The sequence below is a fragment of the Callithrix jacchus genome, chromosome 7 (genome assembly GCF_049354715.1).
Source record: "Callithrix jacchus isolate 240 chromosome 7, calJac240_pri, whole genome shotgun sequence".
Classification (NCBI taxonomy): domain Eukaryota; kingdom Metazoa; phylum Chordata; class Mammalia; order Primates; family Cebidae; genus Callithrix; species Callithrix jacchus.
The window spans coordinates 47,422,836-47,439,000 of record NC_133508.1 but is presented as its reverse complement, the minus strand read 5'-3'; the positions used below and the strand labels follow the sequence as shown (position 1 = coordinate 47,439,000).

General features: G+C 45.0%; 1 protein-coding gene across 5 annotated transcripts in view; it reads right to left on the bottom strand.

The window, feature by feature from the left end:
• Nucleotides 1-5,505: 5,505 nt before the first annotated feature.
• SLC25A33 (solute carrier family 25 member 33) overlaps nt 5,506-16,165 on the bottom strand; it is a 39,616-nt gene continuing 28,956 nt past the window's right edge. For all 5 annotated transcript variants that reach the window (XM_035307633.3, XM_017974310.4, XM_054258742.2 and 2 more), the window contains 4 exons: nt 15,872-15,972; nt 12,902-12,968; nt 7,696-7,976; nt 5,506-5,979 (listed from right to left, as the gene is read on the bottom strand). In XM_035307633.3, coding sequence (XP_035163524.1) covers nt 5,777-5,979; nt 7,696-7,976; nt 12,902-12,968; nt 15,872-15,972 — 652 coding nt within the window. In that variant the 3' untranslated portion in view covers nt 5,506-5,776. The remainder of the gene's footprint in view (nt 5,980-7,695; nt 7,977-12,901; nt 12,969-15,871; nt 15,973-16,165) is intronic.

Here is a 16,165-nt window from a genome sequence, read left to right as displayed (position 1 = left end):
CTTGTAATCCTAGCTACTCGGGAGTCTGAGGCACGAGAATTGCTTGAACCTGAGAGGTGGAGGTTGCAATGAGTCGAGATCAGACCACTGCCCTCCAGCCTGGGTGACAGAGGGAGATTCAATTTTCTCGAAAAAACAAAAACGAGAACAAGAACAAAAAACATGCAGATTGATTTTTAAATAATATCCACAGCTGAATAAAGCTGTGTGTTTGTGTGAAGTGGAGAATGGGTAACGCTGAACTGCAAACTGATTAGCTGGTGGTGGGATATTTGAGAGGAAGTCACTGTTTCATTATCGATTTAAGCTAAATTACTAGCTTTTAAAAATTAAACAGAAAATATTTGTATCCAATTACACAATACGTTCCAGTGTTCTGACAGCTTTGTTTTATTGAGGTTAACAATGTAAACTCTTTGTGGGTGGTGATGGGTTGACGCCAATTTTTTTTTTTAACTCTTGCAGCCAGTTCATCTGTCCACACCCAAATCATGCACATTCAGTAGGTGGGAAGGACTGGAGTGAACCAGACAGGAAACCTGGAGGTTCACTTGGTCTGGAACTCCTCTTTCTTGTGAGTAACCCAGCAAAAGCCTTTCCATGTGGTCTTGGCTGCTTTCCCCAGCCATGAGCAAACAACCAAATGATCTAAGGTGTATCTTCCCTCAAAAGAGCAGGCATTGGGTTTAAGTACCATTTGCTGGCCGGGCACAGTGGCTCATGCCTGTTATCCCAGCACTTTGGGAGGCCAAGGCGGATAGATCACCTGAGGTCAGAAGTTTGAGACCAGCCTGATCAACAAGGTGAAACCCTGTCTCTACTAAAAATACAAAAATTAGCCAGGCATGGTGGCAGGGGCCTGTGGTCCCAGGCATTCAGGAGGCTGAGGCAGAATGGCTTGAACCCGGGAGGCGGAGGTTGCCGGGAGGCGGAGGTTGCCGTGAGCCGAGATCATGCCACTGCACTCCAGCCTGCACGACGGAGTGAGGCTTTGTATCAAAAAAAAAAAAAAACCCAAAACAACAAAAACAAAAAAAAGGACCATTTGCTTCCCAAGGAAGACTTTGTTTGCATGTCCCACCCAAAGGAAGGACTGTGTAATCTATGTGGCCAATTCTGTTACATGCATTAGTTGAGGCACATCTTGATAGGCAACATCCTCTGTGGATCGGTAATTCTTAAGTAAATGGAATGGAAGTTTGCCAAATCTTGACTTTGGAGTCAGACCACTCCACAGGCTCAGATGCCCCTCTTGCTGTGTCATCCAGGTCAGAGTGCAGTGGCATGATCTCACCGCTCACTGTAGTCTCTATCTCCTGGGCTCAAGGAATCCCCCCATTTCAGCCTCCCAAGTAGCTGGGACTACAGGTGCATGCTCAGCTAATTTTTTTGTAAAGACAGGGTCTCCCTATGTTGCCCACGCTGGCCTTGAACTCCTGGCCTCAAGCAATTCTCCCACTTCAGCCTCCCAAAGTGCTGGAATGACAGGTGTGAGGTGGCTCACCTGAGATCTGAGGCAGACACATCACTTGAGATCAGGAGTTTGAGACCAGCCTGGCCAACATGGTGAAATCCCGTCTCTACTAAAAATACAAAAATTAGCTGAGTGTGTTGGCAGGTGCCTGTAATCCCAGTTACTTGGGAGGCTGAGACAGGAGAATCGTCTGAACTTGAGAGGTGAGCTGAAACTGTACCACTGCACCCCAGCCTGGGCCACAGAGCAAGGACTCGGTTTCAAAAAAAAAAAAAAAAAAAGAAAGGAAAACTTTTAATTTTAAAAACCTTTATATTAAAAAACAAGAGAAAGAAAAAAGCACAATAGGATGACTCCAGTCTGTAATATTTTTTTTAAGATGGAGTTTCACTCTTATCGCCCAAGCTGGAGTGCAGTGGTGCGATCTCCACCTCCCCGGTCCAAGCAATTCTCCTGCCTCAGCCCCCCAAATAACTGGGATTACAGGCACGTATCACCAGGCTAATTTTGTATTTTAAGTAGAGAAAGGGTTTCAGCATGTTGGTCAGGCTAGTCTCAAACTCCTGACCTTAGGTGATCCACCTGCCTCTGCCTCCCAAAGTGCTAAGATTACAAGTGTGAGCCACCATACCCAGCAGTCATTAATAAACTACTTTTTTTTTTTTTTTTTTGAGACAGGGTCACTCCTGTCACCCAAGCTGGACTGCAATGGCACCATCTCGGCTCACTGCAACTTCCATCTCCTGGGCTCAGGTCATTCTCCTGCCTCAGCCTCCGGAGTAGCTAAGACCACAGGTGTACACTATCGCACCCGGCTTTTTTAGTTTTAAAAATAAAGACAAGGTTTCAGCATGTTGCCAGGCTGGTTTCGAACTCCTGAGCACAAATGATCTGCCTGCCTCCCCCTTCCAAAGTGCTGGGATTATAGGTGTGAACCACCTAGCCAGACATTAACTGTACATTTCAAATTAACAGAGTGTAACTGGATTGCTTGCAACTCAATGGTTAAATGCTTGAAGAGATGGATACCTCATTCTTCATGATGTGCTTATTTCACGATGCATGCCCTATCAAAACATCTCACGTACACAATATACACCTCCTATATCCCCATACAAATTAAGAGAAAACCACAGATTATTTCCCATTTTTAAATTGAATGAGCCCCTTTAGAGAGAAAGCATCTTCTTTCCTACTTTGGGTGCTTAAGCAACTTGCATTTCAATGCCCTGGGACAGGAGAAGCAGAAACTAAAATTATAATAGGTCAGTACCAAATTTATTCATTCAAGAATGAGTGAAAAATGAAGCAATTTTACACCTTTATATTAAATCTTGAAAAACGTGTTTTAATATGGATATAGGAGGATGTTGCTAAGTGCCATCATCAAATATGAATATTAAAATAGGAATGTGAATATGAAAATAAGATGTCACTCTGTAATCCCAGTGCTTTGGGAGGCTGAGGCAGGCAGATCCCCAAAGGTCAGGAGTTTAAGACCAGCCTAGCTGACATAGTGAAACCCATCTCTACTAAAAGTATGAGTGTGGTGGTGCACGCCTGTCATCCTAGCTACTCGGGAGGCTAAGCTGGGAGAATTGCTTGAGACTGGGAGGCAGAGGCTGCAGTGAGCCGAGATTGCGCCACTGTACTCCAGGCCTGGAAGGGACAGAGTAAGACTCCATCTCAAACAACAACAATAAAAAAATCAAAAAGCTTCTGGGCCAGCTTGGTGGCTCACACCTGTAATCCCAATACTTTGGGAGGCCGAGATGGGTGGATCACCTGAGGTCAGGAATTCAAGATTGGCCTGATCGGCATGGAGAAACCCCATCTCTACTAAAAATACAAAATTAGCCAGGCATGGTGGTGCATGCCTGTAATTCCAGCTCCTTGGGAGGCTGAGGCAGGAGAATCACTCGAACCTCAGAGGCAGAGGTTGTGGTAAGCTGAGATCACACCATTGCACTCCAACCTGGGCAACAAGAGTGAAACTCTGTCACACACACCAAAAAAAAACCATCTGGAATAGCATTACTGTCATGCATTTTAGAAGCGCAGAAGCTTCACTAAAGTCACTCATTTTGACTTCTTCATAGTAGTTGGAGCAAATTACTAGAGTCAAGAACACCAGTTAATTTCCCCTAGGACTATATAAAGGTGAAAAGTAAACATAACTTGGAAATATCCTTTTAACCCCACTAGAGTGTTTGCAATTAAATCTGAAACTACAGTGCATAGGTATTAGAAATGAGTATCTTTCTAGACGTTCAGATTGAAAAACAACCTTCATGTACAATATATTTAAATTCCAGAGAAAGAACTAATGAAAGACTGTGGGATTTACTGGTCTTCTTAGTATCATCTTTTTGTTCCCTTATTAAATTTGCTTTAAATCCAAGGGGGTAACATCTGGTAATTTCTTTTTTGAATGTTGAATTAGGATATTTAAACAATCCCAGCACTTTCTATCAGAATCAAGGTGAGCTCTTCGGATGGGTGACCCAGAGTGCTGTGTTGTGCTCCTTTTCTACAAGAGCAGAGATCCGTCTGGGCACAGGGCTAAAGACCTCGCTGGGAATAACTGTTCTTCAACACATTCTGGATTCACAGCCAAATATGGCAGCAACGCTGTCTCACACTTAACAAGGTACCTGGTCTTAACTTCTGGAACTATATCCAGGAGGCCTGTGGGTCACTGATAAACAGTTCTTTAAAAAAATTCTTGCCTTTGGGCCAAGTGGATGGCACAGCTATACCAGCACTTAGGGAGGCTGAAATGGGCGGATCACCTGATGTCAGGAGTTCCAGACCAGCCTGACCAACATGGAGAAACCCCATCTCTACTAAAAAAAAAACAGAAAATTAGTTGAGTGTGGTGGCACATGCCTGCAATCCCAGCTGCTAGGGAGGCTGAGGTAGGAAAATAGTCTGAACCCAGGAGGCGGAGGTTTCAGTGAGCTGAGATCATGCCATTGCACTCCAGCCTGGGTGACAAGAGTGAAACTCCATCTCAAAAAAAAAAAAAAAAAAAAAACACAACAAACCCTTGTCTTTGTTTCAAAGTAGGGAGAAGAGGATACTTCAGGCAATTTTTTATAGCTTATTTACTGTCAGAAAGTTATATATATTTGGCCGGGCACGGTGGCTCAGGCCTGTAATCCCAGCACTTTGGGAGGCCAAGGTGGGCAGATTACCTGTTGGTCAGGAGACCAACCAGCCTGACCAAGGTGGAGAAACCCTGTCTCTACGAAAAATATAAAATTAGCCAGGCCTGGTGGTGTATGCCTGTAATCCCACCTCCTTGGGAAGCTGAGGCAGGATAATCACTCGAACCTGGGAGGCAGAGGTTGTGGTGAGCTGAGATTGTGCCATTGCACTCAAACCTGGGCAGCAAGAACAAAACTCAGTCTCAAAAAAAAAGAAAGATGAAAGGAAAGTTATATATATTCATCTCAGTAGTCTGGAAGCTTAGATGATCAATCTGCATGTAATTGGAAATGGACAAAGGAGACAAAATGCTGGAAAATTTGTCCTGGTCCATACACCATGATCACAATGTGACACTTTTTTTTTTTTTGAGATGCGGTCTCACTCTGTCACCCAGGCTGGAGTGAAGTGGTGTGATCTTGGCTCACTGCAACCTCTGCCCTCCCGGATTCAAGCAATTCTCCTGCCTCAGCCTCCCAAGTAGCTGGGATTACGGGCACTCACTACCACGCCTGGCTAGATTTTGTATTTTTAATGGAGACAGGGTTTCACCACATCGGCCAGGCTGGTCTTAAACTCCCGACCTCAGGTGATCCACCCACCTTGGCTCCCAAAGTACTAGAATTACCAGCATGAGCCACCACACCCGGCCAAAATGTGATACTTCTTCCCTGTCTAGCAGTATAAGATCTTAAAGTCAGTTTATCAAACAAATTGTATTCTGACTTTATCATTTTTCTCTGCATTTCTAGGGCATGTTTCTCTGAACTTCTCAAACCCTTCATGGTACAGTAAGCATAAAAGAGGACGCAAGCCGGATGCACACTTAACTTAAACAGCATGATTTAATTTAGCTGCTGCTTAACCCTGAATCCTCTTAAGTTAAAAAAAAAGTTATAATTAACTATTAACGTTAATGAATTTAAACCTTCCAGAAAGCATGAATCCAAAAGGAAATGTCCAACAGGTGACATGAGCCAGATATTTTATGGCCTTTGCTGTTTCAGTCTCAATCATTCTAAACATCAATGGGGAAAAAAAATCTCTAGAGTTTTTCAGTTTTATTCTTCTAGAGCACAATTTTCTGGCCTGTTACTGAGTACGGTCTTCTAACAGGTACACAATTAACTCATAAGTAGACAACACAATGGCAGTATTTGGGATCTGCCGGATGAGCTGGGCAAAGAGTCCTCTATAAAAGGCGAGGTAGCCTTCTTCCCGGAACACCAGGCGCGCCGTCTGGACAAAGGACTTGTACTTGGTGCCCTCCTCCCGGAGCCTCGTCCTTATGACTTCTGCAGAGAGAGAAAGACCTATTTTACACCAGATATTAAGTGGGGAAAGAACCCACAACACACAGCTTTAAAACTGTCAAGGTTAGGCTGGGTGCAGTGGCTCACGCCTGTAATCCCAGAACTTTGGGAGGCAGACGTGGGCAGATCACTTGAGCCCAGGTGCTGGAGACCAGCCTGGCCAACATGGTGAAACCCCATCTCTACTAAAAATACAAAAATTAGCAGGGTGTGGTGGTGCACACCTACTATTAGAGTGGCTGAGGAATGAGGATCACTTGAACTGGGGAGGTGGAGGCTGCAGTGAGCCGGGATCACATCATTGCATGCTAGCCTGAGCCTCAGAGCAAGCAAGGCTCTGTCTCAAAAAATAAACTGTCAAGTTTACAACTATATCTATTTCCCATCTCAGCTGTATTTGGACAGAAGAGTCACATACCTAGAGAGACAATAAAAAATAATTTTTAGAACCTTTTCCAGCTCTAGGATTTGGTCAACTATGGATGCTTACATATACACAAAAGTGCAAAATAACTTTTTTTTTTTTTTTGAGGCAGAATCTTGCTCTTTCACCCAGGCTGGAGTGCAATGGTGCAATCTCGGCTCACTGCAACCTCTGCCTCCAGGGTTAAAGTGATCCTCTTGCCTCAGCCTCCCCAATAACTGGGATTATAGGCACCCACCATCACACCCGGTTAATTTTTGTATTTTCAGTAGACACGAGGTTTCACCATGTTGGCCAGGCTAGTTTTGAACTCCTGATCTCAGATGATCTGCCCACCTTGGCCTCCCAAAGTTCTGGGATTATAGCAAAATAACTTTTAAGAGGTTAAAAAAAAAGCTTAGTTTGAATGGGACTTAATGTTACTCCCAATTAACCAAGTGCTAATTTCTCTGAAGGTGTAATTTGCATGAAGTATGCAGTATATTCAGCAAATTCTTTTCATACACTTTTCAGTTTTCTCCTCCTCCTGCAAACCTGTTCTACTCTGTCCAACTCAAAAGCCACCCTCTCCTTTTGCCAGCCTTTGCCCATCTGGCCGGCCCTCCCTCCCAGGCGCCCACAGTCGGACATTCATCACTCCTGCCGTCACATGGACCTCAGGCCCTGGGAGGCATCAGGGACCTCTTTTCTCAGGTGTCCTTTGGGGTCAGCTTAGTGCTCCAGCACACGAGGGAGATTCAGCACCTGTTACTGAGTTGACCATGTGCATTTGTCATAGCTGACAGCACAGTAAGTTTATGAAAATAAACCTGTTTTTCATTGCACAATAAGCTAAGCATTTTAAAAAAATAAGTAGGTCAGTAGGTCAACAATTCTATAACTTAATAAACTTACCCAAAGTAGCCTTACTTAAGGTTCCATTAAAAGTGGAGGCTGAGTGATTTTTAAGTTTGGCTCCCATATTATTTTGATTCAAGCAATATTAAATAAAATCCAGATTTTTAGCTTCTTTGAAAACAGCAGAAGTTCAGCAACCCAGGGTCTGCATTTCTGAACAGCAAGTTTTGGCCACAACCAGCTGGAGGTAAGTTCAAGTCCCCCTACCCCGCAACATGACCTACATCCATGAGGTTAGTGCCCGTTTCCCTCATACTCACTGACCTAACCTGCAGGGACCTTGTGCTTCAACGTGCGCCACGGAGGTCTAGATATACCCACAAATGACAACCCTGACAGCTGTTTTACTGTTCTGGAAGAACAAAAGCAACACGTACCATGTGGATAAGCAATGCAGGAGGCACAGCCCTTAGAAAGAGCAGCAGCTGCCATAAGTCCAAAAAAACCTGTGGAATTTTTCTCAGTCCCATTTGCAGAAGAGGCTAATGGAGCTTCTTTCAGATACTTCTTTAAACTTTCATAAATAGCAAAGCAGATTATCGTTTCGGAAATTCCAGCATATGAGGCAGTTAATCCTCTATAGAAGCCACGAATGCCTTCGGTCCGGTAAACATAACGAGCACACTGGAGTGTATTCATCTGCTTAGAGCCCCTCACTCTGCGTAAAAGAGACCGGCATAGGCTGTTAAGGAGTCATATCATGGTGGAATACACAGAGACATCACACAGTAGGTGGGTCTTCCTGGTGGTGTTAGGATTGATACTGGTTTTCCTCTCCATTCCTGACCCCTAATTCCCATAGCCCTTGCCTTTTGTTATAATGTGGGGTGTGTGAGGCCTCAGGGGCAGCCTCTGAGAGTCCCTTGTTCTCCTTTCACCTGCCCCAAGGTCATTCTCTAATGTCCCTACACCTTTCTGATTGTTGGTCTTACTCCATGGAGTCCCCTCCTATCCCCTGGGGGAAGGAATGCTGCTGGCATGAAGCTCCCATAAAAACCCAAGCGGACAGGTTTCAGGGAGCTTCCAGAGCTGATCCAGTGGAGGCTCCTGGAGGGTGGCCCCCAGGGAGGGTATGAAAGTTCCCTGTCCCTTACTCTGTACCTGTCCCTACCTGTCTCTTCTTCTGTATCTTTGCAATGTCCTTTATAACCAACCAGTCAACTTTAAGTGTTTCCCTGGGTTCTGTGAGCCACTCCAGCAAATTAATAGAACCCAAAGAGAGGGTCACGGGAACCCCAACTTGAAGCTGGTTGTTCAGTTCTGGAGGCCCAGACATGCAACTGGTGTGTGGGTGGGTGAGGGTGGGCAGTCCTGGAGACTGAGCCCCCCAAACTGTGGAATCTGACGCTATCTCCAGGTAGACAATGTTGGAACTGAACAAAAGGACATCCAGCTGGTGTCCGCTGCTTGTGTGTGGGGGAAAAAAAACCCCTGCACATTTGGTCACAGAGGTCATCTTCTGGGTCAGTGACTGTTGGGGTGTGACAGTGGAGGAAAAACATGGTTTGAGCAGTTTTTCCCACTTATCTTTGTACTGCTGTCAGCTGATCCTCAGCCCACTGTGAGGCCAGACCAATTAGCTGGGACACCTGACAGGCCCACAGAATACTAGCTACATCTGTATCAAGAGTCATAGAAACATGTTCATAAAATCATTAGCATTTGACCTAATTTTAGAAAGAGCTGCAGGGAGCAGTAAGACTCATCACAGAGGACCTACAAATGCAAAACAGTTAGAACAATCCAGAAAGCCGATCGTGACATATCTGCTAGATTAACAGTCACGAGCCATGACATGCGGGCAATGCTTTCAGTGGAATACAGGACTAAGTTAAAGGTAAAGGACGATCGCAAGAGCCAGGTGCAGTGGCTCACATCTATAATCCCAGCACTTCGGGAGGCCGAGGTAGGAGGACTGCTTGAGGCCAGGAATTCAAGACCAGCCTGGCCAATGTAGTGAGTCCCCATCTCTGGAAAAAAAAAAATAGTAAGAAAGAAAAATGGGAACATTCCAACCTGTTGGTGAGGCTTCTCATTAGATTTCTGACAGCACTCATCTCCAAATAGTGTGTTTTAATTCTATTATTGCTAAATTTATAAAATTAGTGAATGAAAACCCTCAGGTACAGAGGCTCCTACCCCAGGACATAAACTATTTATGAACTGCGACCACAAGGCAGGGAGTAGGCCACTGGATGAGTGTAGTTAGGTGTGCACCGGTCACACGTCACAGGCCCCTCCCAGGAGGCGAAGACCTGAGGCCCCCTTTGGGCTTCAGTCAGTCTCAGCTGGCCTCTGTCCCTTCTTTATCATCTCCCCATAGACTGTTCCCCGTTCCTTAGGCACAGTGACCTTTGTAACATAAATCCAACCGTGCAACTCCTGTGCTCAAAACCACGCAAAATTTCTTCTTCATGGCACTATTCACATTTATGGCTAGACCATTCAGTTAGGGGAGAAGGGGGCTGTCCTGTGCCTTGTAGATGTTTAGCAGCAACCCAGCCTCTATTTACACTAGATGCCAAAAACACCCACCCCAGTTATGCCAACTACAAATGTCTCCAAACTTTGCGGCTGACTGTCCCCTGGAGGGTACACCCCCATCTCCATCCTCATTTCCCCTGAGGACCACTGCTCTGATGACTTTCCACTACCCTCAAAACCCAACTCTAAACTCTCTTTCAGGCCTGGGAAGGATTAGGCTCCCCTGCTCCTCTGGTCTTATCTTTCCAAAATTCCCTTCTCCGGCGCAGATGCACACAGTACACACCAACCACACTTCCTGTCTTACAGATCCCCAGAACTAACACACTTTCTTTTCTTTTGAGACGGAGTTTCACCCTTGCTACCCAGGCTGGAGTGCAATGGCGCGATCTCGGCTCACCACAACCTCCGCCTCCTGAGTTCAAGCAATTCTCCTGCCTCAGCCTCCTGAGTAGCTGGGACTACAGGCGCGTGCCACCATGCCCAGCTAATTTTTTGTATTTTTAGTAGAGACGGGGTTTCACCATGTTGACCAGGATGGTCTCGATCTCTTGACCTTGTGATCCACCTGCCTCAGCCTCCCAAAGTGCTGGGATTATAGGCATGAGCCACCACACCCGGCCTAATTTTCTTTTTTATCTGTAAAGCTGTAAGCTCCCAGACGAAGCTCCCTGCTTTTTCCCTATTGACTAGTGCAAGCAACAAATATCCATTGTGAGGGACAAATATTAACAGAGCTCACCCAAAGAAAGTTCTCAAGTCTTCTGAGCACCATAATTATTAGGTAGAATGACAAGAACGTACATAAAGGCTCTCAGCTGATGGACCCGTTTATCCCTTGCTAAACAGACTTGATATAAGGACACTGTAGAACACTTGGAATTAGGAGGAATTACCAAAGTTCCAGGATAGGTGACAGCATGACCAGGAATGGGAGGGGGGATCTCGGGTGTGGGAGAGCATACATGCGAGACAGAGGTATAAAAGCACATGACATTTTTGGATAAATTACAGGACTGCTGAATTAGGAGTTTGCCCTGAGAGGAACAGATTCATTGACAGAGTCTGAGCAAGTGGTCTGTTCAAATGGTTAGGCCTGACGCGAGTTGGAAGGCTCTCTTTTGGACAGAAGAGATTGGGGAACTTGGAGTCAGTGACTTATGCAGAAGCTATCAGGGTCATTAGAAAGAAAAATCAACTGTGGCCCCCTACCTACCCTTCCTAGGGTGTTCTCACTCCCTACCTGCCTTTTTTTTCCCCAGACAGTCTCACTCTATCACCCAGGCTGGAGTGCAGTGGTGTGATCTCAGCTCACTGCAACCTCCACCTCCTGGGTTCAAGCGATTCTCCCTAGTAGCTAGGATTCTCAAGCCCGAGTAGCTAGGGTTACAGGTACCCACTACCACACCTAGCTAATTTTTATATTTGTAGTAGAGTCGGGATTTCGTCATGTTGGCCAGGCTGGTCTTGAACTTCAGACCTCATGATTCACCCGCCTCAGCCTCCCAAAATAATTGGGATTACAGGTGTGAGCCACTGTGCCTGGCCAACATAGGGGTTCTTAATAGAATGCTGGTAGTTCCTTCACTTGGACTGGGGAGAAAATGGTATCTTTAACCCTAATCCCTAACCAAAATCAGCTTTCCTTCAATTATGAATGAAGACAAACAGGCCACAGTAGTAGAAGTGGAAGTGGTAGTGGTAGTAGTAACAGTAGTGGTAGTAGTAGTGGCAGTGGTAGCAATAGTAGTGGTGGGAGTACTAGTGGTAGCAGTAGTGGTAGTAACAGTAGTAGTGGGAGTAGCAGCGGTGGTACTAGTGGTAGTAGTGGTGGTGGTGGGAGTATTAGTGCTGGTGGTAGTGGTAGTAATAGTAGTGGGAGTAGCAGTGGTGGTACTAGTGGTAGTAGTGGTGGTGGTGGGAGTATTAGTGCTGGTAGTAGTGGTAGTAATAGTAGTGGGAGTAGCAGTGGTGGTACTAGCCGGAGTGGTGATGGCAATAGTAGAGGTGGTGATTTGACACAAAGTATTTTCATGTCACATTACATTTGCTGAAAACATCAAAGGGCACTGTTTATCATCACTTCTTAGAAATTATGGTAGTTATTGGACTACTGCTAGATCTTGTTAATCTGTTAAAGAGGCATACTACTATATCACTGATAAATGTATTTTTAAAAACCTTATTGTAAGGCCTGGTGTGGTGGTTTATGCCTGTTATCCCAGCACTTTGGGAAGCTGAGGTGGGACGATTGCTTGAGCCTAGGAGTTGAGACCAGCCTGGGCAACATGGCAAGATCCATCTCAACAAGAAAAACAAAGTTAGCTGGGTGTGGTGACATGCATCTATGGTCTCAAACTACTGAGGATGTGAGGCTGATGCAGGATTGCTTGAGCCTGGGAGGTCAGGGCTGGGTGATAAATAAAACCTTGTCTCAAAAAACACATGAATCTACCTGGGAGGCAAAGGTTGTAGTGAGCCGAGACTGCACTACTGCACTTCAGCCTGGGCAACAACTGAGAGCCTGTCTCAGAAAAAAAAACCAAAAACAACAACATTATTCTAAAAAGGGCCTGCAGGTGTCACCAGACTGCCAAAGGAATCCATAGCCTGCCAAAACGTTACAAACCCCTGGCTGGAGGAGTTTCAGGGCAAAAACCTATTACAGCTGAGGGCCTTTGGAGACTAAAATTAGCTTTCTGAGGTCTGAGGACATTCTGTGTTCTGCCTTTACTGTCTTCCCTTTGGAAAGGGAGGCCATCCGAGGAGAATCCACAGCACTCCAACTAGGGTGGGGTCTGCAAAGGGCAGTCACTGGCTATCTGAAAAGGCAGGCTCAGGGGACACAACCAGAGAAACCCCCTTCTTGCTGTTTGTCATCTCTGTTGGCCCTCATCTTCCCGTGATGCCCACAGCACAAACCTCAACACGGAAGGAGCCCCACACATGCTTAGACTTAGAAAACGAGAAGGGAGATAGCTAAGGACTCTGTATTTCATCCCTTAGAGATATGGGAGAATTGTAGAAGAAAAACATCGCCAAAATCCTTTATTAAAAAACAAGTTATTACTTGTTAATAATAAAGTCCTTACTACTTACTTTTGTTCTAGCTGCATTCGGGTTTTAACCATCCATATAGGATTCATTAAGGAATTTGTGATAAAAGCTGGAAAAAAAAAACAGTAAAGGTCAGTACTTATTAAAGATGTCTATTATCATATGATAAACTTTGAAATCAGGATTTCAATGGCCTAATAAAAGTAGATGGCAGGAAGCTGTTTTATTTCTGTCCTGCAGATAGAAGCTTTGGTTTTCCCGTTAAGTGTAACATCTACTGGTATTCAAGTCTTTTCAACCTCTAGGTGGTGCTGTTGATATTTGTGTTAACATGATTCCTACTGTAAATTGTAACTGTCCTAAACCCCAATTTATAATCTTCAGATATAGAAACAATTTGTTAACTTTTAAGACTGATCCACTTATAGGAACCATTTGTCAGTAAGCCTTCTCCATCTAATTTTTTTGTTTTGTAGAGATGGGGGTCTCTTTTGTTGCTCAAGCTGGTGTCAATTCCTGGGCTCAAGTGATCCTCCAGCCTCAGCCTCCCACAGTGCTGGGATTACAAGCATGAGCCACCACATCCAGCCAAGCCTTCCCCACCTCAACACTGTGAACCATTCCAGGACAATCAAGAAAAGCAACAACATGGTATAATCTGACATACAGTATCGCTTCTCTAATACCTCATGCTCTCCACAGTGCTGGGGCGGGGGGCAGATTAATTTGATACTAGGATCAAATACTATGCCACTGGTTTTAAGGACTTCTTTAAGGCCTGTTTATTTACCAAGGGCTTTCTTTCTAAATTAACTTGGCAAAAGTCACAAAGCGGGTTAGTAGTTCTTAGCTCATGGCAACTCACTGCTGGCCTATCTTTAAGTGAACAGCAACCTGTTTTTGGAACTCTGCCTTTCCTCCTCGGAGCTCTGTATTCCACAGCAATGGCTTCCTTGTATAAACCAACTTTAGCATTTTCTATTCAGGGTCTAGAAATAATTAGCTATAAATATTCAGACAATATTTATTTGTTGGTCGCACTTGTATTTGGAGTAACAACAGCAGTCAAAACTGGTGTGCATCTTACAGACTGGTAGCAGATGCAAATTGTTTGCAAAATGCCGATTTATCTTTCTAGGCACAGCCTACTGGTGGCTCACACCTATAATCCCAGCACTCTAGGAGACTGAGGCGGATGGATCATTTGAGCTCAGGAGTTTGAGACCAGTTTGAGCAACATGGTTAAACCCTATTTTTGCAAAAAATACAGAAAAATTAGCTGGGCATGGTGGTGTATGCCTGTAGTTCCAGCTATGAGAGGCTGAGGCAGGAGGATGGCTTGAGCCCAGGAGGTAGAGGCTGCAGTGAGCTGAGATCATGCCACTGCACTCTACCCTGGGCGACAGGGCCAGACACTGTATCAAAGCAAAACAAAACCAATTTTAAAAACCACTTCTATATAAATGGACGTAGAACTCTATATAAAAGAACCTTCTCTCAGAAAGCTACACGTTCATGTTTTGCAACCAGTACATCGTGGGGAAAAGTCCTGCTGTAACTTTTCTGTAGGAAGTGGAATGGTTCCCTCAAAAGAGAACAGATGCCCTACTAGCTGCCACGGACCCTATTGGAAAACTCCACTGCAAGCCCCACACCCCAACTGCATCACCCAGGGCTGGAGTCGGAAGTGCCAACTGAACCAGGCAAGGTGGCTCATGCCTATAATCCCAGCACTTTGGGAGACTGAGGCGGGCAGATCACAAGGTCAGGAGATCGAGACCATCCTGGCTAACAAAATAAAACCCTGTGTCTACTAAAAATACAGAAAATTAGCTAGGCATGGTGGCATGCACCTGTAGTCCCAGCTACTTGGGAGGCTGAGGCAGAATCGCTTGAACCCAGGAGGCGGAGGTTGCAGTGGGCCGAGATCACACCACTGCACTCCAGTCTGGGGACAGAGTGAGACTCCATCTCAAAAAAAAAAAAAAAAGAAGTGCCAACTGTATACAGTGTGTGTGGGACCCTCTATGGGAGGATCACGAAGAAAGCAAAGCAGCTCTAATTTTAGAAAATCATCTGATGGAGGCGGGTGTAGTGGCCCATGCCTGTAACCACAGCACGGGTGGATTATTTGAGGTTAGGAGTTTGAGACCAGCCTGGGCAACATGGTGAAACCCCATCTCTACTAAAAATGCAAAAATTAGCCAGGCATGGTGACAAATACTTGTAATCTCAGCTACTCGGGAGGCTGAGGCACAAGAATCACTTTAGCTTGGGAGGTGGAGGCTGCAGTAAGCCGAGATTGTACCACTGCACTCCAGTCTCATTTTAAAAGAATGAGACACTGTGTCAAAAAAAAAGAAAAAATCACTTGATGGGGAAACAGGAAGACATGGAAAGTTATGTCTATTCCTTTAGAAGAAGGAAATACAAGCCGGGCACAGTGGCTCATGCTTATAATCCCAGCACTTTGGGAGGCTGAGGGGGGGCGGATCACGAGATCAGGAGTTCAAGACCAGCCTGGTCAACACAGTGAAACCCCGTCTCTACTAAAAATACAAATATTACCAGGGCATAGTGTCAGGTGCCTGTAATCCCAGCTGAGAGGCTGAGATTGGAGAATTGCTTGAACCCGGGAGGTGGAGGTTGCAGTGAGCTGAAATCATGCCACTGCACTCCAGCCTGGGCGACAGAGCTAAACTCCGTCTCAAAAAAACAAAAACAAATAACAACAACAACAACAAAACCCCCCAAAGTATGAAATACCAGTAGCATGTATAGAGCATGTACATTCTGAGGGCAAATAAAGAGCTTTAGTAGCCAAGGAAAATAAAATCAAGCTACAAACCACTCTGACTCATTGTATCAGTTGTAACAAAGCTTTAGAAAAACTATTTTAGGTGCAAAGGAAGCAGGGAGCTAATTTCTAACTCCTGAAGAAACTGTTTGGCACAATGCATGCTTTAGAAAAGCGAGAGAGAAACCCTCTCTTCACTCACTAGGGTAACATACCTGCAGAGCCAGCTGAGAAAATGTGCACAATATTGCTGTTAGGCACGAAAATGCCATTAAATTGCTCTTTGGCTTTGGAGTAACATGCAAAGTATACAGCCCTGTTAGAACAAAGAGAACATTATAAAGAAATCATCATGGTGCAACTTTCTATGTCCCTCCAGAACACCTGAAAAATTTAGGAAAATAAAACGAGAAAGAAGCTGCCATGTAGCCAAAAAGCTCGTCCTCACCTGTGCTAAAACCAAAACCTGCCACAGGCACATTCAGGAAGCCCTTGTTTGTCCCTCCAGA